The 25760-nt window shown below is 44.9% G+C and overlaps 1 protein-coding gene across 2 annotated transcripts in view; it reads right to left on the reverse strand.

Annotated features, from left to right (window-relative positions):
• LOC144681873 (RNA-binding Raly-like protein) overlaps positions 1-25760 on the reverse strand; it is a 1117315-nt gene that overhangs the window by 38678 nt on the left and 1052877 nt on the right. For both annotated transcript variants that reach the window (XM_078543976.1, XM_078543977.1), the window contains 2 exons: positions 23669-23829; positions 12773-12886 (listed from right to left, as the gene is read on the reverse strand). In XM_078543976.1, the coding sequence (XP_078400102.1) occupies positions 12773-12886; positions 23669-23829 (275 nt within the window). The remainder of the gene's footprint in view (positions 1-12772; positions 12887-23668; positions 23830-25760) is intronic.

The following is a 25760-nucleotide window of genomic DNA, read 5'->3' on the forward strand; positions in this document are numbered from 1 at the left end:
CAAAGACCTGGCAAATGGAGTATAATGTGGGCAAATGTGAAATTGTCCATTTTGGCAGGAAGAATAAAAAAGAAGCATATTATCTAAATGGCGAGAGATTGCAAAGCTCTGAGATTCAGAGGGACCTGGGCGTCCTAATGTATATCTCACAAAAGGCTAGTATGCAGGCTGATTACAGCCACAAATTACTTATGGGCATATTGAACTTTTTAGGGAAGACGTGTGTGTTTTTAAAGAAATACAAGCAAGGACACTGAGCAAAAGATGGCTGATAAAGTAACCTGGAAAATTCCTATGTGTGTTATACTGACAGACCTTTCCTGAGAGAACATGGGATGACGCACCTGAAAAGGTGTCATGGCCTTCTTCAAGCAGAAACACTTGAAAGGGAGATAGGAAAGATGTAAAAGACTAAACTTTAATCTCCTGTGGTTGCGGAGACAAAGACTGATTACTACATCTCAGCAGACGTCTAAAGTCCATCTCTTGTTGATTCCTATCTCAGGATGTGTAAAATGATCAGAGATCAAAGAAAACAGACTCTGGGCACAAGACATGGTTTATTTTCCCTTACAGGAATACATAGGGAAAAATGGGTAAAAAGCTAGCTGCAGAACAGTGCAGCGTGTGCTAGTGTGCTGTGTGTGTGAGACAGCACAAGGCCACCAACTAGTCACCCCTGAAGTTGCAGGTGAAGTCTCTCTCTCTTTCTCTGTTGCTGGAGGCAAGGCTCAGCAGAAGCCACTATCAGAAAGGAAATAGGACAGCTCCTTCAGCCAACCTGCAGAAGCAAATGTCTCCAAACCAACTGCTAAAATGCCAAAGTCAGCTCTACCGGAATCACCCAACTTAACAGCCACAACGTATCGCCATCTACACATCATGGACAAGTCAAAGACTGATTCGTATATTTTTTTAAAAAACTTTTATTTGGACTCTTAACTTTTCATTTCTGATCTGTGTGAATGTGTGTTGTGTTTCTATTATTTTTCTCGGGTTTAGTAACTAATAAACTTACTGTTTCTTTGACTCAAGAAAGTCTGGTTAAATTGGCTCCTTCTTTAAAAAAAACATTTGTACTGAGAAGTATGCACGGGGGAAGGGATCCCTTTTAAATTAACCTTGTTGCGACCAACTGAGGGGGTTGAATAAAGCAGGGGAGCTAGCTCATTCTTCCTCACCTGGGAGCATAACAAAATTGGAGCCCGTTCAGGAAGTTAACAAATTGGGGGACCTCGCCCGGGGACCGGTCGTAACAAGGTACAGCAAGTAATTAGGAAAGCTAATATAATGTTATCGTTTATTGTGAGGGGAATTGAATACAAAAGTAGGGAGGTTACACTTCAGTTGTACAAAGCGCTGGTGAGACCACATCTGTAGTACTGTGTACAGTATTGATCTCTTTATTTAAGGAAGGATGCAAACGCGTTAGAAGCAGTTCAGAGAAGGTTTACTCGACTAACACCAGGAATGGGCGAGTTGTCTTATGATGGAAGGTTGGACAGGTTAGGTTTGTGTCCACTGGAGTTTAGAAGAGTAAGAGGTGACTTGATTTAAGACAGATAAGGAGAATTTTTTTCTCTCAGAGGATCATGAGTCTTTGGGACTCTCTTCCTCAAAAGGCGGCGGAAGCAGGATCTTTGAATATTTTTAAGGTGGAGTTTGTTAGATTCTTGAATAACAAGATGGTGGAAGGTTATCGGGGGTAGGCAGGAATGTGGGGTTGAGGTTACAATCAGATCAGCCATGATCTTATCGAATGGTGGAGCAGGCTTGAAGGGCCAAGTGGCCTACATCCCCCATCTTCATATGTGATCATTGAAAGATTTAAATTTTATCCAAAAAGTAAAAAATAGTGGCACAGCCTCCAGCAGTTACAAAAAAAATACTTAGAAATTACAGCACAGAAACAGGTCAATTCCAGTGTTTCTACTACACTTTCATCTCCTCCCACCTTTATCTAATCCTATCGTCATATCCTTCTATTCTTTTCTCCCTCATGTACTCATCCAGGCTCCCTTAAGTGTATCTGGGCTATTCACCTCAACTACTCCACTTGGTAGCGAGTTCCACGTTCGCAGCAAGTTCCACATTTGCACCATTCTCTGGATAAAGACGTTTCTCCTGAATTCGCTATTGGAGTTATTAGTGACTATCTTATATTTCTGACCTCCTGTTTAGCATTCCTTCATAACAACAACAACTTAGATTTATATGGTGCCTTTTATATAACAAAGCATCCAAAGCACTTCACAGGAGCATTAAAGAACAAAGTATGGCACCAAGCCTTGTAAAGAGGTATTAGGCTAGATGACCAAAAGCTTGGTGAAAGAGATAGGTCTTAAGGAATGTTTTCAAGGAGGAAAGCAAGGTTGAGGGGCAGAGGGGCGTAGGGAGGGAATTTCAGGACTTGGGGCCGAGGCAACTGAAGGCACAACCAACCAATGATGGAGCAAGTATAACTGGGAATGCAGAAGAGGCCAGAATTAGTGGAGCACAGATATCTCGGAGAGTCGTGGGGTTGGAGGAGTTTGCAGAGATAGCGAAGGGCGAGGCTACGGAAAGAATTGAAAACAAGGATGAGTTTCAAAATCAAGACATCGCTTGACTGGGAGCCAATGTAGGTCAGCGAGCACAGGGGCGACAGGGGCACAGGACTTGCTGCAAATTAAGACACGGACAGCAGAGCTTTGGGTGACCTCAGGGTTATGGAGGATGGAATGTGAATGGTCAACCAGGAGTATGTTGGAATATTCAGGTCTAGAGGTAACAAAGGCATTGTGAAGAGTTTCAGCAGCAGATGAGTCGAGACAGGGGCAAAGTCCAGCGATATTATAGAAGTGGAAATTGGCAGTCTTAGTGATGACACAAATCTGAGTTTGGAAGCTCTTATCAGGGTCAAATGTGACACACATGGAAACATTTTCTCCACGTATACCTTGTCAAACTGCTTTCATCATTTTAACGACTTCTTCGAGGTAACCCCTCAGCCTTCTGTTTTCTGGGGAAAACAGCCCCAGCCCAATCAGTCTTTCCTGATCTTTAGAGGATTAAACATGCAATGTGGAAATTCAACCTCAATGGTAAAATGAAATATTTCAATATCCACTTTAGATTTCTACATGAATGAGAAAAGTAATGAACAAATTTGAGGTGCAAAATGCTGTTCAGGAAGCTCTTGATTTAGATACCACATAAGAATTATTAACAAGAATTAAGTGATGTGATATTGAGGGAATGTCTGCATGGATGGGGCGGGGGGCTAAAGGACACAATACAATTGGTATGGTAAATGGAAGGTTTTGCTGATTGATGACATTTGGAAATTGGTCTAGGGGACTGGCAAATCATTGGAGGAAGACTGCAGGAGATTGAAGGACAAAATACTGGTAAATGCAGTGAGAAGATAGGGAGCAGATGCAGTTCAAAAATGCTGGGAATACTCAGCAGGTCTGGCAGCATCTTGGAGAGGGAAGTAGAGTTAACATTTCAGGTCTGTGACCTATCATCAGAACTGGGAAAAGGTTTTGAGCGAAAGTAGGGAGGTTGGTAATAGATTGGAGGGCAAGAGACATTAAATGACAAAAGGTTTCATGATGGAAAACCATGGGGCAAGTTTAAAAAAAAAAGATGTGTCTAGAAGAGGTGTGAATGGCGAGATCCTGAATAACTACTGTCTGAAAACTAAGTCAAAGAAATAAGGGAGAAATAAGGGAGAGAAAAAAAACAAACCAACAAAGAAACACAAAACAAAATGGTGACAGAGATTATGATCTGAAATTGTTGACCTCAATGTTGAGGCCATAAGATTAAGTGGCTAATCGGAAGATGCTGTTCCTCGAGCTTGCACTGAGTGTCACTGGAACACTGCAGCAGAGCAAGGACTGAAAGGTCAGAGCAGGAGCAAGGTTGTGAATTAAAATGACAGGTGGCTGGATGTTTGGGGTCACGCTTGCAGACTGAACAGTGGTGTTCTGCAAAGCAGAACCTCAATGAGAGGAGATCACATTGTGTGTAACGAATATAGTAAAGGTACAGAAGTACAAGTAAATCACTGTTTCACCTGGAAGGAGATAGATCTTTAAAGACAGCAAAAAGCCCATAACACATAAAGTAGGATTCTGGGTTTCATCAAGAGCACCTTGAATATAAAAGCAAAGAAGAATTTGTACAATATGCTGTTTAGACCACAACTGGGAGTGTAGCCTTCACTTCTGGGCAGTCTATTATTGAAAGAATTTCAGAGGGTCTGAAAAGTGAAAATCCACTGGAATGATGCAAGAAAAGAAAGATTACGGTTATGAACGAGATGCGAAATAAAGGGCTTTTACGTTTACAAAGAAGGTTAAGAACAGAATTGTAATTGAGGTCTTCAACTTTCTGAAAGATTCTGAGAGGGTAAATAGTGAAAGACCATTTCCACTGGATGATGAATCGATAAGGAAGGACATAGGCCAAGGGCGAGGGAAAGATAGAAGAATTTATTTTTTCCACACTGTGGTTAAAAAAATAGAATGTTTTGCCTCAAGTAGCCTCATTTGGATATGCATTGAAAAGGAGGAATATCAATGGATGTGAAGAATGTGTGGAAGAATGGGGTTAGACAGTTCAATGGAAGAGTCAGGAACCAGCACAGGAATGATGGGCTGAACTGCCTGTTTACGTGCTGTAAATTCTATGATGCTATGACTCTCTTCTCCTGCTCATGATTCTTGGGTCATTTATGTAAGTGGGTAATACAGGCCTTGGTGCACTAAAGCAGTAACTGGAAGGCAAACACAAAGGGTAGTGTCACACGTCTGAATTATGTAAAATATGCAGCTCCTTTGATCACCCTGCTGGGTTTGATCTTAGTTCCAAGTCATCTCAAATCACCGAGGTTAGGGAGGGGAAAATCAGCAAGGGGTTCAAACACTAATCACTAGTCACTGATTTCTGCTGGAAAGTGTGCACATGAACACTGACTGAGGAGGCAGCAATGCCACCTGTGGTCAAATAGACTGCTGACATTTATTGACTCAGATCTATAGAAACGCCACATGGCAAAGGTCCTGGAGGGAAACCATCTGTAGAAATTGAACACTCAGGTGGGAGGGGGGGGGAGAGAAGGGGGGTGGGGGGGGGGCGGGTGCGCACAAACAGAAGAAGAAGTAAAATGAAATCAATGGGCAATTGCTCAGGCCCAAAGCATCCACTGGGGGTCAGCTATGGCTAGGTGATGGAACTGTCACTTCTGAGCGTGGAGGCTGAGGGTTCAAGTCCTATTCCAGAGCACACAATCCAGGCTGAAACTCCAGTGCAATACTGAGGGAGTGCAGCACTGTTAGAGATGCCATCTTTCAGATGGGACATTAAACCAAGGCCTAGTCTGCTCTTTCAGGTGCATGTGAAAGATGCCATAGCACTATTCAAAGAAGAGCAGGGGAGTTCTCCTTGGTGACCTGGCCAATATTGATCCCTCAATCAATAGCATTAGAACAGATTATGCGGTTTTCTAATTCAATGCTGATTGTGGGAGCTTGCTGTGCACTATTTGGTTACTGCGTTTCCAACAGTGGCTACACTTCAAAAAGTTTTTAATTGGCTGTAAAATGCTTTAGGACAGTGAAAGGTACTGTAGAAATTAAAGTTTGTTCTTTAGTTTATGATCTCGTTGAGAAGCCCTGCTACTCCTCTTTGCCACACATAAATATGCTTGTAACATTCCTTCACTGATGCGGCTCTTGGGCAAAAGGCAATTAAAAAAATGTGAAAAAAACTATACATCCAAGCCCCAAGTTAGCGCGTGCTCAATGAGCAGCGAGAGCCATGAAGTATGTACTCTCAATCAGACAATACTCAGTTTCCATGGCAATGTGCAGTACCCAGTATTCAATGCCAGTTAAGCAAGGATGGCCCAGTTTTGAACTGCAGTAGGGCAATGGATTTAAATATTTAAAAAATCATTTTGTCTGTATTGTTTTTAATTTATTGCTGCACACCTACACTCAGTAGCTGGAACTAGTTCAGATTCTTGCTATGACACATCGACATACTCACCTCCAGGGATACACTACTTCTTAAGAATTGCTCTCATCTACAAGTAGTTATCTGAGCAGCCGCAAGCAGTCTCGGTGGTAATGTTATGAAAACGGACTTTAATCAGCTCTCAGCTAAGGCAGCGGTAGTGAGACATGTGGCCTTAATATGGGGAGATGATGATGTAGTGGTAATTTCGCTGGACTAGTAATCCAGAGGCAAGGCTGTTGTTCTGGGGACACAGGTTCAAATCCCACCAGGGTAGTGGTGGAATTTAAATTCAATGAGTAAATCTGGAATTATAAAGCTCGTCTCAGTAATGGTGACCATGAAACTATCATTGATTGTCTTAAAATCCCATCTGATTCACAAATGTCCTTTAGGGATGGAAATCTGCCGTCCTTACCTGGTCTGGCTGACATGTGACTCCAGACCCAATGTGGTTGCCTCTTAACTGCCCTCTGAAGTGGCCTACCAAGCCACTCAGTTCAAGGGCAATTAGGGATGGGCAACAAATGCTGGCCTTGCCATAATGCCTACATTCTGTGAAAGAATAAATAATGAAAAAATGCCCCAGTATTAGTGCACAAGTGTTGCCTGTATTCTAACCCGCACCAAATTCCATTTACCCATCACTCCTGTGCTTGTTGACATACATTGGTTCCCAATCCCTCATCCCTTCCAATTTAAAATGATCATCCTCATCCCTTTCTATCTCTGTAACCTCCACCAGCCTCACAATCTCTCCATTTCTCCAGTTCTGGTCTCATGATCCCCCCATGTGTCTCAGCAGTAGCGGACATAACTTCAGCCATTTAGGTCTCTTGCTCTGAAATTTCCCCCCTAACCCTTGCACCCCTCAAACTCCTTCTCCTCGAAAACCTCTTTAAAACCCATCCCTTCAACTAAGTTTAATGATGACCTGTCCTCTTCCTAATATTTCCTTTGGCTTCCATTTTTGTCAGATCACGCCCCTTGGAAACACTTTGGGACATTATAGGCGATATAGAAATGCAAATATGGAAAGCAGTCGGGGGTCAGATCAAGCTTAGATGTGATGCCCTCGGCCACATCAGCCTGCCAACACTCTAAGCCTCAGGTCAGAGCCTGAAGAATGACCATTTGAATCAGTCATCAGCAGGCTACTGGAATCCATGGAGGCAGCACATTGAAAGCTGGATGGGAGAGACAAGTAGAAAGAAACCAGGAGAAAAACTGTACTTCATTAGATCTGAGTTATAAGTAATTGACACATTAGACACAACAGATTGGAAATTGAGTGTCGTTTGTGAGCTATTTGCGCTGTAAATGAAAAGTTCTTGCCTGGAGCAAACACCAGCGTGTGCTCCACATTCAAATTAATTTCAGCAAAGGAACAGTGTCTGAAATGGGAGAGCCAGAGACACACACTGCAGTGTTAGGGGCAAGCGTGGTGTAATGGATTAATAATCTGCAAGATATGAAGAAAGGTTTGCATTTATATAACATCTCTTACAACCTCAGGTCATCCCAAACCGTTTCTTGGCCAAAGAAGCACTTTTGAAGTGTAGTCATTGTTGCAATTGTAACAGCAGCCAATTTGCACATTGCACATTCCACAAACAGCACTGAATTATTGACCAGACAATCTGTTTTAGCAACATTGTTTGAGAAATCACAGAATCACAGAATTGTTACAGCACAGAAGGAGTACATTCGGCCCATCGTGTCTGCACTGACTCTCTGAGTGAGCAATTCCCTTCGTGCCGTTCTCCTGCCTTCCCCCAGTAACCCTGCACATTCTTCCTTTTCAGTTAACAGTCTAATTCCCTTTTGAATGCCACGATTGAATCTGCCACCACCATACTCGCAGGCATTGCATTCCAGACCTTAACCACTCGCTGCGTGAAGAAGTTTTTCCTCATATCGCTTTTGCTACTTTTGCAGATTACCTTAAATCTGTGCCCTCTCATTCTCAATCCTTTCATGAGAGGGAACAGTTTCTCCCTAGCTACTCTGTCCAGACCCCTCATGCTTTTAAGAGTACGTCTAGCAAATATTCTCTCAGCCTTCTCTTCTCTAAGAGAAATAGTTCCAACTTCTTCAATCAATCTTCACAACTGAAGTCCCTCATCCCTGGAACCATTGTTGTCAATCTTTTCTGTGCTTCCTCCAATGCCTTCACTGCACCAGTGCCCAGAATAGGACGCAATACTCCAACTGAGGCCAAACTAGTGTTTTATACAAGTTCAACAGAAACTCCTTGCTCTTGTACTCTATGCCTCTATGTAAAAGACGGGGATACTGTATGCTTTTTTAGTTGTTCTCTCCACCTGTCATGCCACCTTCAATGATTTATGTATCTCTCTTTTTCCCCCGTGTGTGGTCATTTTTGTTCAAAGCCCATGGAATCTTGTGGCTTTCTTCACTGAGTAAGTGTCCTGAAACTCAAACATTGTCTACTTTAAACAAAACATCATTGGTCCCTATGAGGACCTTAACAAAAACTTGGGGCTCTGGGGGTCTAGGATAACAACATACTGGGAAGAATTTCCCTACTTTCCTTCATATAGTGTAGTTGGAACTTTTAGGTTCACCTGTACAACCTATGTCAGCATCCAGAATTCACCCTGTTCCAGAGCGCCGAGAGCCCGCATCCCAGAGCGCCGAGAGCCCGCATCCCAGAGCGCCGAGAGCCCGCATCCCAGAGCGCCGAGAGCCCGCATCCCAGAGCGCCGAGAGCCCGCATCCCAGAGCGCCGAGAGCCCGCATCCCAGAGCGCCGAGAGCCCGCATCCCAGAGCGCCGAGACCCCCGTATCTCAGAGCGCCGAGACCCCCATATTCTAGACCACTTGGGCTACACAACTGATAACAGCAGATCAGCAGCCAGTGGCAGAATAGAAAACAAGCAAATTGTTTCCATCAGAGAAAATTAAATGCTTCTGAGGATGTGACCTGCCAATAGATTGCAGCCCATGATAGATGATGTTCACCATCAAAGATTCACAACTTGGTTGGAGTCATATCTAGCACAAAGTGAGACGGTTGTGGCTATTGGAGGTCAGTCATCTCAGCTCCAGGACATCACTGCAGGAGTTCCTCAGGATAGTGTCCTCGGCCCAACCATCTTCAGCTGCTTCATCAATGACCTTCCTTGCATCATAAGGTCAGAAGTGGGGATGTTCACTGATGATTGCACAATGTTCAGCATCATTTGCAACTCCTCTGATACTGAAGCAGTCCATGTCCAAATGCAACAAGACCTGGACAATATCCAGGCTTGAGCTGACACGCGGCAAGTAACATTTGCGTCACACAAGTGTCAGGCAATGACCCTCACCAACAAGAGAGAATCCAACCATCCCCCCATGACATTCAATGGCATTACCATCACTGAATCCCCCACTATCAACATCCTGGGGGTTACCATTGACCAGAAACTGAACTGGACCAGCCATATAAATACTGTGGCTACAAGAACAGGTCAGAAGCTAGGAATCATGCGATGAGTAACTCACTTCCTGACTCCCCAATGCCTGTCCACCATCTACAATGCACAAGTCAGGAGTGCGATAGAATACTCCCCACTTGCCTGGATGAGTATAGCTCCCCCAACACTCAAGAGCTTGACACCATCTAGGACAAAGCAGCCCGCTTGATTGGCACCACATCCATGAACATTCACTCCCTCCACCACCAACGCACAGTAGCAGCAGTGTGTACCATCTAGAAGGTGCACTGCAGGAACTCACCAAGACTCCTTCGACAGCACCTTCCAAACCCACAACCACTACCATCTAGAAGGACAAGGGCAGCAGATAGATGGGAACACCACCACCTGGAAGTTCCCCTCCAAGTCACTCACCATCCTGACTTGGAAATATATCTCCGTTCCTTCACTGTCGCTGGGTCAAAATCCTGGAACCCTCCCTAACAGCACTTTGTGTGTACCTACACCACATGGACTGCAGCGGTTCAAGAAGGCAGCTCACCACCATCTTCTCAAGGGCAATTAGGGCTGGGCAATAAATGGTGGCCCAGCCAGCGAAGCCCACATCCCATGAATGAGTTAAAAAAAAACTTCACTGTGATCACAGCAAGCACAAGATCAATGAGACACTACAGCAAATTACCGAGGACCCCAAAGGCCAGTATTTATAATGCAGGTAGAAATGAGCAGTACTATCACCACGTTCTTGATACAAAGCTTTCAATGCAGCTGCAACTCCCGGGAAGTGTCACGCTGGGTGCATGAAACCTTTTGCACCATGTCCTCTTCAGCTGTGAAAACAAGCAGCAGAATTACAATACCTGCCTTTCCAATCTGGGATGTGTCTGTGGGGTCTTTAGAGTTCCATAAACACTGGGAGCATGCACTGATGCTGGTTATATGGGAAGCAATTTGAGATGAGGAACCAAGAACACTCACAAGTGCACTGATGTAACAGAGAGCATACTGGCCTGCAAGCGTGATTATTCCGATAACACATTGGAACTGGTACAAATAAATCAGCTTGCTGACATAAATGGAGAGATACTTTAGCTTTTGAAAAAAACATCCGCTTCACTAGTTGTTCTCTGTGTGGAACAAACAATAAATAAATAATTGAAGTCGTAGATTAGAATTGGAAGATTAGCATTTGTGTATAATGGGAGTTAATGGGAATGATAGAATTAAACTTGTTACTTGTATTCATGAGCATTATCTTCAATTGTATGTGAATTACAGTTAAAGAGGTAGCTTGTTCAAGAGGTTCTGGGGGCTGGGGTCATATTGAACTGAAACTGAAGATATGAAAGTCTTTTCTCTTTGCTCACAGGATCCTAAGTGAAATGAGTTTGCCAGTCTCAGTATAGTTCCCAAATCTGCCCACTGATCCAGCACCAAATCATAATGATAAAAACAAAAAGCTAAAAGCTACTGCGGATGCTGGAAATCCAAAACAAAAACAGAATTACCTGGAAAAGCTCAGCAGGTCTGGCAGCATCGGTGGAGAAGAAATCAGTTGACGTTTCGAGTCCTCACGACCCTTCGGCAGACCCTTCTGCCGAAGGGTCGTGAGGACTCGAAACGTCAACTGATTTCTTCTCCACCGATGCTGCCAGACCTGCTGAGTTTTTCCAGGTAATTCTGTTTTTATTTTACCAAATCATAATGTCCCGCCAAGGAGCACACGAGAGAGCTGGCAGAGGAAATGGAAGCAATGTCACAATCACCAGTCGGAAGGTAGGGAATCTCAACATCCCATAGGTGAATAGACAAACCAGGGACAACTGGAGAAGAAAGGTGAAATATAAACAAATTCATCGAGGCAGTCGAGGACGGTTTTCTCGTACAACAGCTGATGTGGAAGTTGTGATGGGTTTGGTGTACAGCGATCGACCTGTACTGTAGTTACGTGATAAGCACCTGAGATCTTGCAAAGATTTCATGGTTAGATTTGATATTAGTGTCAAAGTTAAAGGGAAAAACAATTACATAGTAGTAGTTTTTGGCACTTTGAGAAGTTGCAATATTGATTTGGACACCATACTGAAAATTTGAACCAAAGGCAAGTGGAATGCATCTCAAACATAATGCTCTGGCCAAAGTATATTCTGTTTAAGAGTGTGTAGCAAAACTTAGGTTACTGTGGTTTAACAGGAAGGTTAGAAGCAGCATAAAAAACTGAAAGGACTGCAAGAGATGTAAGGAAATACACGGTGGAGAGGATTGGGATGCATACAAAAGCAACTGAAAGAAAGCATTAGGAATATCTAAAAGGGACACAGAGATACAGGTCAGAGAAGGCAACAAGATAGATCCAAAAACAATGCTAACAGAAAGAATGTCAAGGGTTTTATGGAGGACAAATGGAGTGAAACTATTTTGGATGATCAGGATATGGCAGAAACCGGACTAACCATATAAATACTGTGGCTACAAAAGCAGGTCAGAGGCTGGAAATTCTGTGGCAAGTAATTCACCTCCTGACTCCTCAATGTCAGTCCGTCAGGTACAAGGCACAGATCAGGAGTGTGATGGAATACTCTCCACTTGCCTGGATGAGTGCGGCTCCAACAACACTTAAAAAGCTGGACACCATCCAGGGCAAAGCAGCCCTCTTGATTGACGCCCCATCCACCAACTTAAACATCCACTCTCTCCACAATCTACAAGATGCAGTGCAGGAACTCACCAAAGCTCCTTCAACAACACCTTCCAAACCCGCGACCTATACCATCTAGAAGGACAAGGGCAGCAAATGCATGAGAACACCAACACCAATAAGCTCCCCTCCAAGCCACTCAACAACCTGACCTGGAACCATATTGCCATTCCTGCAAAGTCTCTGGTTCAAAATCCTTGAGCTCCCTCCCTAACAGCACTGTGGGTGTACCTACACCACATAGACTGCAGCAGTTCAAGAAGGCAGCTCAAGGGCAATTAGGAATGGGCAATAAATGTTGGCCTAGCCAGCGTTGCCCACATCCTGTGAAAGAATAGAAAAAATAAAACTCTTCATGTCAGCTTTGTCAGTGAAGGACTAAAGTTAGGACGGAGACTGTGTTGGGATAGAGCTGGGATGCTGTGCTTCCTACCTAATCCTACTGTACCTGAGTTGGGACTGTTGGGTGATGATACCAGGGGCCTGAAATAAGCATTCCTTTACCCAGCGCTAATATCCTCGAGTACAATATTCACAACAAATCTTGTCCCAAATAAGTGGTAGCTCAGAGCAGCTTTAGGGAGTAGGAGGATGTGTATTTCCCCTTGTGCACCCTCTTACTAACCTGGTGGAGCTTTGCGCTGTTTCTCCATCCTGTCCAGACTGTCCAGTAATCCATCGATGCGATACTTTATCTGGGTGAGCTCTCTCTTTATTGTTTGCAGGTCATCAGCTTTCACTGAAAAACAGAAATCAGCAAATATCATGGCTAAACATCTTCACAGCAAAGGGGGTGACTCTTTTTTAAAGCCCACAAAACAGGACTTAAGATGAGATAAATAAAGGTATGTGGTCAGCTGACACCAATATTGGCTTTGAGGAGCCTATAGGCAGCAGGATAAAGGCAAGATTGAGAGAATTAAGGTATCCCATGATCTAGATATTCTGGGAAGAATGAGCTAAGGCAAGAGAGTGAATATGATGAATCCTGATTTCAACACAGTGAGGATTTTGTTTTTATTTTTTCTTTCATGGGGTGTGGGTGTCACTGCATTTGGTGCCCATCCCTAACTGCCCTTGAACTGAGGCTTGCTCGGCCATTTCAGAGGGCAGTTAGGAGTCAACCACATTGTTGTGAATCTGAAGTCACATGGAGGCCAGACCGGGTAAGGACAGCAGATTTCCTTCCCTAACGGGCATTAGTGAACCAGATGGGCTTTAACAACAATCGATGATTAATGTAGAGGAAAGAAAGAATATGTAATAACAGTTTAATATTGTATCATTATGATTGTGGCTCACAACCCTGGACAGTCTGAAATTGAAAATCCCTAATCACAAGCAGCTGCCCTTTTACAAAAGCAAATGTCCAGGTGGGTAACTGCACTTCCATGAGGGTCACTGCACCATCGTAATTTCAAACATTTGCTTGGCCCCTTAACAACATTTAATTTGTTTTACAAAGTGGGAGAGAGAGGAAGAGGCTAATGACACCCACCACTGTTGCATACAGCCATCAATCAGAGAGAATTGAATATTCATCTATTCCCCTCGTGGGGAACATGCTCACAATGCATTTGACAGCTACCAAATCTTCCTCAGCTATGCAACAAACTGCATTATATGGTAATATTATGCATCTACATCTGAATATTACCTATATGGATAGATAGAATGTCAAACAAATCCTCAGGGTGTGCTTGAAGAATAATAATGGACTTTTATGTCAAATAGAGGTTGGATCTGAAAGGAAAACTTTGATTTCATCAGACCAGACTCCAACCCAGTCCCAGTTTACCAGAGCAATACACATGTGTGCCTGGGGTGGGGGGTGGGGGTTGGGGGGGGGGGGGGGGGGGGGGAGGGGGGGGGGTGGTTGGTAGGGAGGTGACGGGGAAGGTATGAGGGGAGGCAGGTTTTTAAAAAACATGGAATGGAAATTTAAAGTATTCCCTATTACTTTTAGCCGTAGGTTTCTGTGCAAATCTCTGGCTGAATATTGTGCAATCATCAGCGACCATCCCCACTTCTGACCTCATATTGGAGGGAAGATTATTGATGAAGCAGCTAAAGATGATTGAGCCTAGGATACTACCTTGAGGAACTCCTGCAGCGATGCCCTGGAACTGAGATGATAGGAGCAGGAGTAGGCCATTCGGCCCATCGAGCTTGCTCCGCTATTCAATATGATCATGGCTGATTGTCTACCTCAACGCCACTTTCCCGGGCTTTCCCCATATCCCTTGATGTCTTTAGTATCCAGAATTCTATTGATTTCTGCCTTGAACATGCTCAATGATTGAGCTTCCACAGCCCTCTGGGGTAGAGAACTCCAAAGATTCACCACCCTCTGAATGAAGAAATTCCTCCTCATCTCATTCATAAATGGCCTACCCCTTATTCTTAGACTGTGTGCCCAGGTTCTAGACTCACCAGCCAGGGGAAATGTCCTATCTACAGCTACCCTGTCGAGCCCTGTAAGAATTTTGTAAGTTTCAATGAGATCACTTCTCATTCTTCGAAACTCTAGAGAATACAGGCCCAGTCTCCTCAATCTCTCCTCATAAGAAAACACTGCCATCCCAGGGATGGGATCAGTCTGGTGAACCTCTGTTGCACTCCCTCTTTGGCAAGTGTATCCTTCCTTAGATAAGGAGACCAAAACTGTACACAATACTCCAGATGCGGTCTCACCAAGACTCTACAGAATTGCAGCAAGACACCTTTACTCCTGCACTCAAATCCCCTTGCGGTGAAGTCCAACATACCATTTGCCTTCCAAATTGTTTGCTGCACCTGCATGCTAACTTTTAGTGACTCATGAACAAAGACACCCAGGTCTCTTTGGACATCGACACTTCTCAATCTCTCACCATTTAAGAAATACTCTGCCTTTCTGTTTTTTCTACCAAAGTGGATAACTTCGCACTTATTCACATTATATCCCATCTGTACTTTCCCACTCATTTAGCCTGTCCAAGTCTCCTTGAAGTCTCCTTGCATCCTCCTGACGTTCCTACCTCGTCATGTGTCATAATTGCCCAATTGTGCTAGGTATGATTCCAACCAGTGGAGAGTTTTCCCCCTGATTCCCATTGAACTAAATTTTGCTAGGGCTCCTTGATGCCACACTCAGTCAAATGTTGCCTTGATGCCAAGGGCAGTCACTCTCACCTCCCTTCTGTTGTTCATATTTAGACCAAGGCTGTAATGATGTCTGGAACTGAGTGGCCCTGGTGGAACCCAAACTGAGCATCAGTGAGCAGCTTATTGCTGAGTAAGTGCCGCTTGATAGCACTGTCGATGATGCCTTCCATCACTTTGCTGATGATTGGAAGCAGATGAATTGGGCTGTAATTGGCTGGATTAGATTTGTCCTGCTTTTTGTGGATAGTCACACCTGGGCAATCCTCCACATTGCCGGGTTGATGCCGGTATGTAGCTGTACTGGAACAACTTGGCTAAGGGTGCAGCTAATTTTGGAGCACAAGTCTTCAATACTACTGCCGGGATGTTGTCAGGGCTAATAGCCTTTGCTGTATCCAGTGCCTTCAGCTGTTTCTTGATATCACGTGGAGTGCATCGAATTATCTGAAGACTGACATTTGTGGTGGTGGGGATCATTTACTCTGCACTCTGGTTGAGGATGGTTGCAAATGCTTCAGCTTTGTCATTTGCACGGACATGATGGGCTCTTCAAGATTGAGGATGGGAGCGTTTGTGCAGCCTCTTCCTCTATTGAGTTGTTTAATTATCCACCACTGTTCACAACTGGATATAACAGGACTGCAGAGCTTAGATCTGATCCGTTGGTTGTGGGATCGTTCAACTTTGTCTACAGCAAGCTGTTTCCACTGTTTGGCATGAATGTAAGTCCTATGATGTAGCTTCACCAGTTGGCACCTCATTTTTAGCTATGCGTGGTGCTGCTCCTGGCATGCCCTCCTGCAGTCTTCATTGAACCAGGGTTAATCCTCTAGCTTGATGGTAATGGTAGACTGGGGGATATGTTAGGTTGTGGTTGAATACAGTTCTTCTGCTGCTGATAGCCCACAACATGGATGCCCAGTTTTGAGTTTCTGGATCTGTTCTGAATTTGATGAGATGATGAGTGCTGGCAAGTTTTTTACACATGGGAACCATCACAGCTGTGCTTGATACTATCCTCACTCAAGGGCCCACATGCACTTTGGAGAAAGGTCACTGGATCGTGAGCAGGCACAGAGTTTTCTGTCCCTTGTCTAGAGGTGCTGAAGCCACTAGGAGCATCCCAACTACTGGGAATCGAACCTACAATCTTCTGCTTTGGGCAGTATTGTGCTTCATTGAATGCTGCCTTTAGTCACTGAGAACTAGGCAGCAGCCCTTTTGACATCCCTCACATTGCCCTGGTTATAATGGAGCAAGCTTCTCTCTTACTGGTATCATTTCACGAGCATTGCCAGCTCTTTGAAATTTCACCCAAGGGACTGTCCTTCATATGTGAGGCCAAGCAGCGAAAGGCCAATAACATTTTAAAGGAGAGAGCAGTTCGGTATATTGGCTCTTTACTATACAACAGCCATCTGCTTTGTGTAGCCTGGAGGTTTCCTTCAAGTCCAATTAATGATGTGCTAGAGTGATTTAATTCAAGTTGGCAGGATACTGGGTGTCCAGACCAGTGTGTTGAAACATTGAGAGCTGGGCTTCAAACTAAACAGATGGGGTTGATTTCCTCTCTTGACTGCTGTTAAGCCAGCTTTCAATGGGCAGAAGTCCAGAGGATAGAATTAATGGCCCTTAAAATACAGTCCATTTCCTTCTTTTTTGCAACGTAAAAACAGCTTGAAGTAAAGGTTCACTGGGAAGTTTAAAATTAAATCATTCTCAGTAGAAAGGTGCCTGTTAAACCACAACTAGGAACCCACTCGCCTCCTATTAATGGCCCATTAAGTTTCTTGAGGAGCTCGTTAATGAGGCAAGGAGGGCCAGGAGGATATTTTCAAATTGCAGATCGCCAAATGCAAGCAGTCTGGTGCATGTTAGTGCACAGCAGTTGGGTTCAATGCAGGGAACAATTAAGTAATTTTTTTTATGAACAGGAATTGTTTTGCAATAAGGGATTTTGTTCCAGGTTGGCCGCAGTACCGTTCAGTTGACCATTTGGCCACTTTCACACATGGTGAGGGTGCTGGTCCTTCAAGGTGCTGCCTCCTCTCTTCTGCAAGGCAGCGGCAGGCTCATCATGGCTGCCATCTGCTTTTGAGGATCGTGCTCTGCAGGCATTTCCTGCTTTCTGGTAATGTTTGATGGTGCTAATTGGGTGCTTTGAGTTCCCCTTACATTTGAAGATTGTGTTGCGTTGTGTGGGTGATGCAGATACGGTACAGGGTTGGGACCTGGAAACTATCCGGGTACAGATTCCTGATCCTGGCCTGAAAATAAAGCCCATTAGCTCTATTCCTCTCTCCACTGATGTTGTCAGTGCTGCTGAGTATTTCCAGCATCTTCTGTTTTTACTGAAGGGAGTGGTGTTCTCCTACATCTGTTACCCTTCTAGATGGTAGAGGTCTCAAGCTTGGGAAGTGCTGCTAAAGAAGTTTTGGCAAGTTGCTGCAGTGCATCTTGTAGATAGTACACATTGCTGCTACTGCGCAACAATAGTAGAGGGAGTGAATGTTTAAGGTATTGGATGGGGTGCCGATCAAGCAGGCTGCTTTGTCCTGGATGATGTCTTCTATTTAGGAAAGACAGTTGGTGAAGGCTGATACTGGACCAATCTTGACTTAGCCTAAAATTAATTTATAAAGTGAAACCTTACAAGCACACACCTCCTAACCCAACCACACCATAGTTTCAATAAGTGTCTCTTTATCTGTATTCAAGTGAAACCCCAATTAATTCTCTCCACCTGCATCATTGATATACAATTAACAGTATCACATTTCTCAAGTGTTGTTGGAGCTGGACTCATTCAGGTAGGTGGAGAGTATTCCATTACATTCCTGACTTGTGCCTTGTAGATAGTGGACAGGCTTTTGGGGAGTCAGGAGCTGAGTTAACCACCACAGAATTCCCAGACTCTCACCTGAATGACGCAGCATTTTTGTGGCTAGTCCTGTTGGGTTAATGTTGAGAACACCGCCTTATAGTTCACATTATTAATGGCCAGGGCCATAGTGCACACTAAGAATGTCATTGAGCTGATGGTGCCCTGCATTGAGAAGGCAATGGATGGGCTAAGAGTTCAAGTTTAATGGGCAGCCTTGTCTGGTGCAATCGATTAATCACAGCAGAATCATCAGGAAAGCTAAGCATGAGGAAAAGTGGAGGATTTTAACATAAATCAAACAAGGCAAATACATTTTTGGGGTTTCAGCAGGCACTGTGAGCCATGCCATGTTGATGCCCCACAAGCATTTCTCCACCCCACCCTGCCCCCTTGCCCTGTTATGAGCAGCCCTACTGCTGGCAGAAATTGCACCATTTGCACACAATAGATTTGGCCCTGGAACATCTGCTGGGGGCTGGGATGGAAGGGCGCACAGAGTGCCTCCAGCCCCCGATCCTGTGAAATTCCCACCAGTGCTGAAAGTCCAGGCTAAGTTTGTTCTTGCATGTTGGATCACTCCATGTTGGGAACATAGCCCCATCATGCCTCCATTGTCAGGAGAGGGGGATCTATGCTTGTGAGGTGGCCCGAGACTGAGAGCTGATCTTGGACCATGTGACCGTATGGTTGTCCATCCTACAGGTTTGTCTTGGGGGTATTTAGGGACTCAAGATTAATCCCCAGGACACTGCTGCAAGTAAGCTGGCAGAAACATCATAGGGGCATTAAACAAGTGTTTTTTTCATTTGCTTTGGACACTTTCATTGATTCATTTTAAAAATCTTGGGGATAATAAGAAGGTTATTTGTCTGAGAATCAAGAATCATCTAATTGGTTAACAGGAGGTCTATTCGCTTCCCAATTGGTGCAGGAAAGCAGGAGGGAGTCACATGGTGAAAAATCCTTCGGGAATATGGACAAGAGTCGGCAATGCAACCAATCCGCAATATTCGGCCTACAGTACATTTCACAAGATCGTAAGAAACAGGAGCAGGAATAAGCCATTCAATAAGATTATGGATGATCTGAATGTGGCCTTAACTTCATTTTCCTGCCTGCCCCCCCCTCCACCCCCAACATAACCTTTGACTCCCTTGTTGATCAAAAGTCTGCCTAACTCTGCCTTGAATATATTCAATGACCCAGCCTCTCTGCTCTCTGTGGGGAAGAGGATTCCAAATGCGAATGACCCTCAGAGAAAATAAATTCCTTCAGGCTGTTCAGCCACAGATCAACTCGGGCCTTGTTGAAATAGGACTTCTGATGAAACTGATGATGTCGCTAGAAGATGCACCAAACAACACATCAGCGAGAAGGGCTGAGGTTGGGCCTGTGTCCAGGCCAAGAAAATAATTGGCTTCTACTGGCGATTCTAGAAATGCAACTATTTGTTCATATTCTCTTTCCCCCTGTTTACTTCTAACACCGCTGTGCTCCAAGTGTTAACTATTAGTTTATTTTAGGCAACTAAATAAAAAATAGCTGACTTTTCTCTATTTTGCTATGCGCTATTAATTTTGTATAATTGCATTTCATAATAGATTTCTCTAAAAAAAACACATGGATGAAAGTGAACATTTAATGAACACACCATCTGGTTTCTCTGCAAGTGCACAGGAGCTTCTAATTAAGCCTCTTAAATTCCCATTTCAATTATGCAGCCCGAGTAAATCTGAAGTGCCACAGTTTCAGCATCGTACGACTGATTCAATGAGGTAGGAAGGAGGTTATTATAATGTAAACAGTTTCTTCTTTTGGGTTCGATCAGCCAAAGGTGCTCCACAGCTTCAAAAGATAAAGAGCACTGAGGTAACTGTTTGCCAGAGGACTGAGTGGCTCCATGGGTTCGAGACTTGGCCTTTCACCTCTGGGGCCCTGTGTTAAATCCTACCCTAGAGTGGTGAAATAAAAGCCATGCTGCCCTCCCATGCTGTCAGCCAGCTGTAAGGCTTGCACATGAACTGTAAGTCTCAACCCAGTTTCTTGTTGACATGGACCCACAAGGTGAGAGTGCCCAGCTGCTCCTGGGCCCAGAAGTCAGGAGAAGCAACAGTCAGAAAAGAGAAACCTTCTGAAAACTATAGGGGGTGCAGTGGCGGGGAGGGGTGGGGGGCGGTGGGGTTGCGGGGGGCGTTAAAAAGTTGGAAACTCTGGTTGGACATAGCCTGGGAGGTGTTGTCACATGACCTCCTACCTCCAAATGACCCAACCCAAACCTCCCACCATTGGTCGCCCAACATGTCCATCCTTGTGGTGTACGCCCACCTCAGGCCAATAGAAAAGCAAGCAGACTCTTTGCCACTTAATTGGATGAGTCTTGTCTGGTGGTCAAACAGCCTTTTATCCATCTCCAATAATGTTGGAACTGATAAAAATGCTCAATAAAATTGAGAAAGAAAACCATCTTTCTTTAGTGGTACTTCTTCCAGAGTTGCTCGAAGTAGTGTTTGGGCGATTAATCTAATGCTTTGGAGACACAATCCTGGAGTATTGGCAACCCTAACAGGGGGGAAGCGGGAGTGGGGGGAATAATAACTGGTGTTATGGTGCAGGACCTTGGACTTCAGACAAGCCAGTGAACAGGGAGTTCAGAAATAAAGAGGGATCTGTTAACATATTGGACACACACTGAGAAAGTAATCAGAATGAGGTTGGGGTTGTCATCTGTGGCTGATGTATTATCAGAGACTTTATCACACCACCTTATATGTTCAACCACCTCACCAATAAAGTCATAGGACGGAATTTTCTGCTCTCTCTGGTGGTGAGATTGGGGGTGGACAGGGCATGTAATTATGCAGGATGGTGGCGAATCGGAACCCTGCCGGCTTCCTGCCTCCGCCAGAATGAAGATCTGGGTGGGAAGACCCATGGTCGACCTTCCCAGCCCACCACCAATTGAGGGCTTTAAGTGGCCAATTAATGACCACTTAAGGGCTTCATCTCACCGCCATTGGTATTAATCCAGCTGAAGGTGAGCCTGTCGCCATGCAGTGTGCAAGACAGCTAAAACTGTGCAGCCTGCTTGTCACCTTTGGAGAGGAGTTGGTGGGGGGTCCCTCAATCAAAGGCACTCCATGTCTGTCAAGGGCCTGGACATCAGAAAGGGGGGTGGGTGCACAAAGAGACCTTGCTTCTGACCCCCCCTGCACCCCTGCCCTGCGATTCCCACCCTGCAAAATCACTCCCACCCCCACAACATTACTTACCTGTGGCCTGGGCTGCTCTGTGATCCTGGGAGTCTGCTGCCTGTCCTTCTGACAGCAGCCACAGTTTTTCCAGCAGTGCTGTTGGGCACAAGGGCTGCCAGCCCTTCCTCTCTGGCTGTTGGCTTGTGGTTCAGCAGGCGTCCCCAAAAAGAGGCAGCGCGAGTCCCTCGCCAGCTGTCCAGCTGGCAGGCAAGAATCCCGATGCCTCAACAAGATTCTGTCTGGAGAGTCATTTATGACACAGAAGGAGGCCATTCGGCCCATCAAATCCAGCTCTCTGCAGAACAATCCAGTCAGTCCCATTCCCAAACTCTATACCTGTAGCCCTGCAAATTTATTTCCTTCAAGTGCTCATCCAATTGAAATGATTAATTGTCTCTGCTTCCGCCATCCTCGTAGGAAGTAAGTTTCAGTTCCTTACAACTCAATGCATCAAAATGTTCTTCCCTCACATTCCCCTTGCATTTCCTGCCCAAACTCTTCAATCTCTGTCCCCTGGTCAGTTAATGTGAAGCTTTTCCTTGTCTAATTTCTAAACCTGTCATCATCTTCTGCCCCTCTATCACAATCTCCCCACAATCTCCTTTGCTCCAAGGAGAACAACTCCAGCTTCTCCAGCCTAACCTTGGGGCTAAAATCCCCCATCTTTGGAACTATTCTGGTAAATCTCCTCTGCACCCTCTCCAAGTACCCTCACATCCTTCCTAAAGTGTGGCTTTTTCCAATCCCATTCTTTTTAGCTAATAAACAAATGTATTCAATTTAAATTAAAATGGAATACCCCTCTGATTTTTTTCCTTAGTTGCTCATAGCAGTGTCAAGGAGATTAATCTTTAATTCCTGGAGATCCCAGGACAACCCTGGAGCGTTGGCAACCCTAGTTGATGTACAGATTCAATTTAGAGAGATTTGCAGGAGTTGCTGTAATTCTGCGGGCTTCAAAATCCTAAGGTAGCTTGGGGTCAACACTGGGTGCAGGGAGTGAAATAGAGCTAATTTTAGAAGTGGGAATGTTGTATATACGAACTAGGGGCAGGAGTAGGCCACTCAGCCCTTCAAGCCTGCTCCGCCATTCAATATGATCGTGGCTGATCTGCTTGTAACCTCCTGCCTACTCCCATTAACCTTTCACCCCCTTGACATCAGGGACAAGATTTATTTCCTAAGGGGTCAGGGAACATGCCCCCTGCCCCACTCCTGATGTTTTAACAATTATAGCTATTGCTTCACAAATATTTTATGATGTGTATACTACTTCATCAAGTGAAAAGACATGCCATTGAATTAAAAGACTTAAAGCTCGCTCACTGAGTGACTTAGCCATCAGAACAGGAATATTGACCAATCTGCCAATGCACAGTCACCCACTAGCATCCAGCCAATCACCAGAAGGTAGTCAACCACCAGAAGCTGGTGAACCCTTAGTGAACCATATCAACTACCAGGAATTAATTAGACAGCCACCTAGAACTAATCAACCAACCACCAGGAGCTAGTTAGTCACCAGGAGCTAGTACTGACAAGAGCTAATCAATCAACCACCAGGAACTAGTTAGTCACCAGGAGCTAGTACTGACAAGAGCTAATCAAGCAACCATCAGGAGCTAATTAGTTATCAGGATCTGGTCCTGTTGACAGAATTGTCAATTGACAGAAGCCAATCAATCAGCTACCAGGAGCTGGTTAGTCACCAAGGGTTAGCCAACAAACTGACAAAGCTAATCAACCAAACACCAGGAGCTAGTCAGTCATCAGAAGCGAGTCAGCCAACTGACAAGAGCTAATCAACCAGCTGCCAGGGGTTAACTAGTCATCAGGAGCTAATTAACTAACTGCTAATAATGAGTCACCAGGAGCTAATCAACCGAGCCACCAAAAGGTAGCCAGCCAAAAGTCATCCAGCCACCAACAATTTGGAACACTGGTTTACCAGCTTTGAGAGCAGCAGCAAATGATTATCAGAGGAGCCAGCTTTCTACATGTCGATTCTGCTTCTCCCTGTTTGTCCCACATGTAAACTTGTCCTTCCCATCCTGCCAGTTCCCTATTTGTAGATACTGCTACTATCTCTGTAGATTCTGCCTCTGCCATCGTCCCTGCGGCCAGTGGTAAGATATTTTATTTCTACTGGGCAATCTCATAATGGATGCCTGCACTATTTTGCCCGGTGAATACTATTTCAAGGTCATTACACAGGAAGAATTCAAACAGATTCCCTTACATTTTGTCCCGGCTGATGGAGTTGTGGTAGCACTGGACCGTGGACCACTCTTGACGGGGAAGCTGCCCTTGCTTCTCCGGGGAACAGAGACCATGACGCGCTGGCGTTTGACAGCTGGCACCGCCCGACTTGGCGGGGGGACTCTGTGGTAGTCGTACATCCTGCGAAATGAAAACAATGCTGAATCACGGACACTGAAAAAAAAAGCCAAATCAAATTGTACGTCCAGGTGCTGGTGACTCAGGGTTGTAAATGCATCAGGTGTCCCAACCATACAGGTCAGGTCTACTTCCAGGATCTAGTGAATTGGCTGGTCACAGTCAGGTTAGCAGTAGCATAATGGGCAGTCAGGAATACACTGATACAATGGCATACATGTAATGCAACTGGCACAATACTCAGGCAATATAAATCACAGTACTCTCACTTATTTAGTAGCTGTTCACACTGCGACATCTCAAAGCTTTTCACATGACAAAATACTTTCTAAGGCAAAAAGACTGCTATCGGATAAGCATGGCAGGCATTCTGAATCAGTATGTTCTCAACCAGTGCTGTGCTGATTGGGCAGCTGATTCTTTTTTTTGTGCTGTTGATCAAAGCAGGAATGTTGCCCTCGATTTGCTTACTAATATCTGTTCTACTGACCAGCCAGTACCCTCCCACATTCAACAGATGATTTGTGCTTGAGATCATGCCTCATGACTATGCTGGCTATTCCAGCACCCCACTTGCTATCTCTTGCTGGACAGCAAAAAAAGTTAAGACAAATTAAGTCCTCCTTACTAACATCTGGGGGCTTGTGCCAAAATTGGGAGAGCTGCCTCACAGACTAGTCAAGCAATAGGCTGATATAATTATCCTCATGGAATCATACCTTACAAATAATGTCCCAGACACCACCATCACTATCCTGGGCATGTCCTGTCCCAATGGCAGGACAAAGCCAGCTGAGCTGGTGGTGCAGTGGTATACAGTCAGGAGGGAGTGGCTCTGGGAGTCCTCAACATCGACTCCAGACTCCAATAAGTCTCACGGCATCAGGTCAAACATGGGTAAGGAAACCTCCTGCTGATTACCACGTACCGCCCTCCCTCAGCTGATGAATCTGTGCTCCTCCATGTTGAACACCACTTGGAGGAAGCACTGAGGGTGGCAAGGGCATAGAATGCACTCTGGGTGGGGGACTTCAACGTCCATTACCAAGAGTGGCTCAATAACACCAGTACTGACCGAGCTGGCCGAGTCCTAAATGACATAGCTGCTAGAGTGGGTTTGCAGCAGGTGGTGAAGGAACCAACAAGAAGGAGAAACGTACTTGACCTCATCCTCACCAACCTGCCTGCCACAGATGCATCTGTCCATGACAGTATCAGTAGGAGTGCACAGTCATTGCGGAGATGAAATCCTGTCTTCACATTGAGGATACCCTCCATTGTGTTGTGTGGCAATACCATTGTGCTAAATGGGATAGATTTCAAACAGATCTAACAACTCAAGAGTGGGCATCCATGAGGCGCTGTGGGCCATCAGCAGCAGCAGAATTGTACTTAACCACAATCTGTAACCTTATGGCCCAGTACATACCCCACTCTACCATTAGCACCAAGCCAGGGAATCAACCCTGGTTCAATGAAGAGTGCAGGGCAGCATGCCAGGAGCAGCACCAGGCATATCTAAAAATGCAGTGTCAACCTGGTGAAGCTACAACACAGGACTACTTGCGTGCCAAACAGCATACTCAGCAAGTGATAGACAGAGCTAAGAAATCCCACAACCAACAGATCAGATCTAAGCTCTGCAGCCCTGTCACATCCAGTTGTGAATGGTGGTGAACAATTAAACAACTCACTGGAGGAGGAGGAGGCTCCACAAATATCCCCACCCTCAATGATGGGGAACCCAGCACATCAATGCAAAAGACAAGGCTGAAGGATTTCCAACAATCTTCAGCCAGAAGTGCCAAGTGGATAATGCATCTTGGCCTCTTCTGGAGGTCCCCTGCATCACAGGTGCCAGCCTTCAGTCAATTGGATTCATTCCACGCGATAGCAAGAAATGGCTGAAGGTACTGTATACTGCAAAGGCTATG

The sequence above is a fragment of the Cetorhinus maximus genome, chromosome 6 (genome assembly GCF_964194155.1).
Source record: "Cetorhinus maximus chromosome 6, sCetMax3.hap1.1, whole genome shotgun sequence".
Taxonomy (NCBI): domain Eukaryota; kingdom Metazoa; phylum Chordata; class Chondrichthyes; order Lamniformes; family Cetorhinidae; genus Cetorhinus; species Cetorhinus maximus.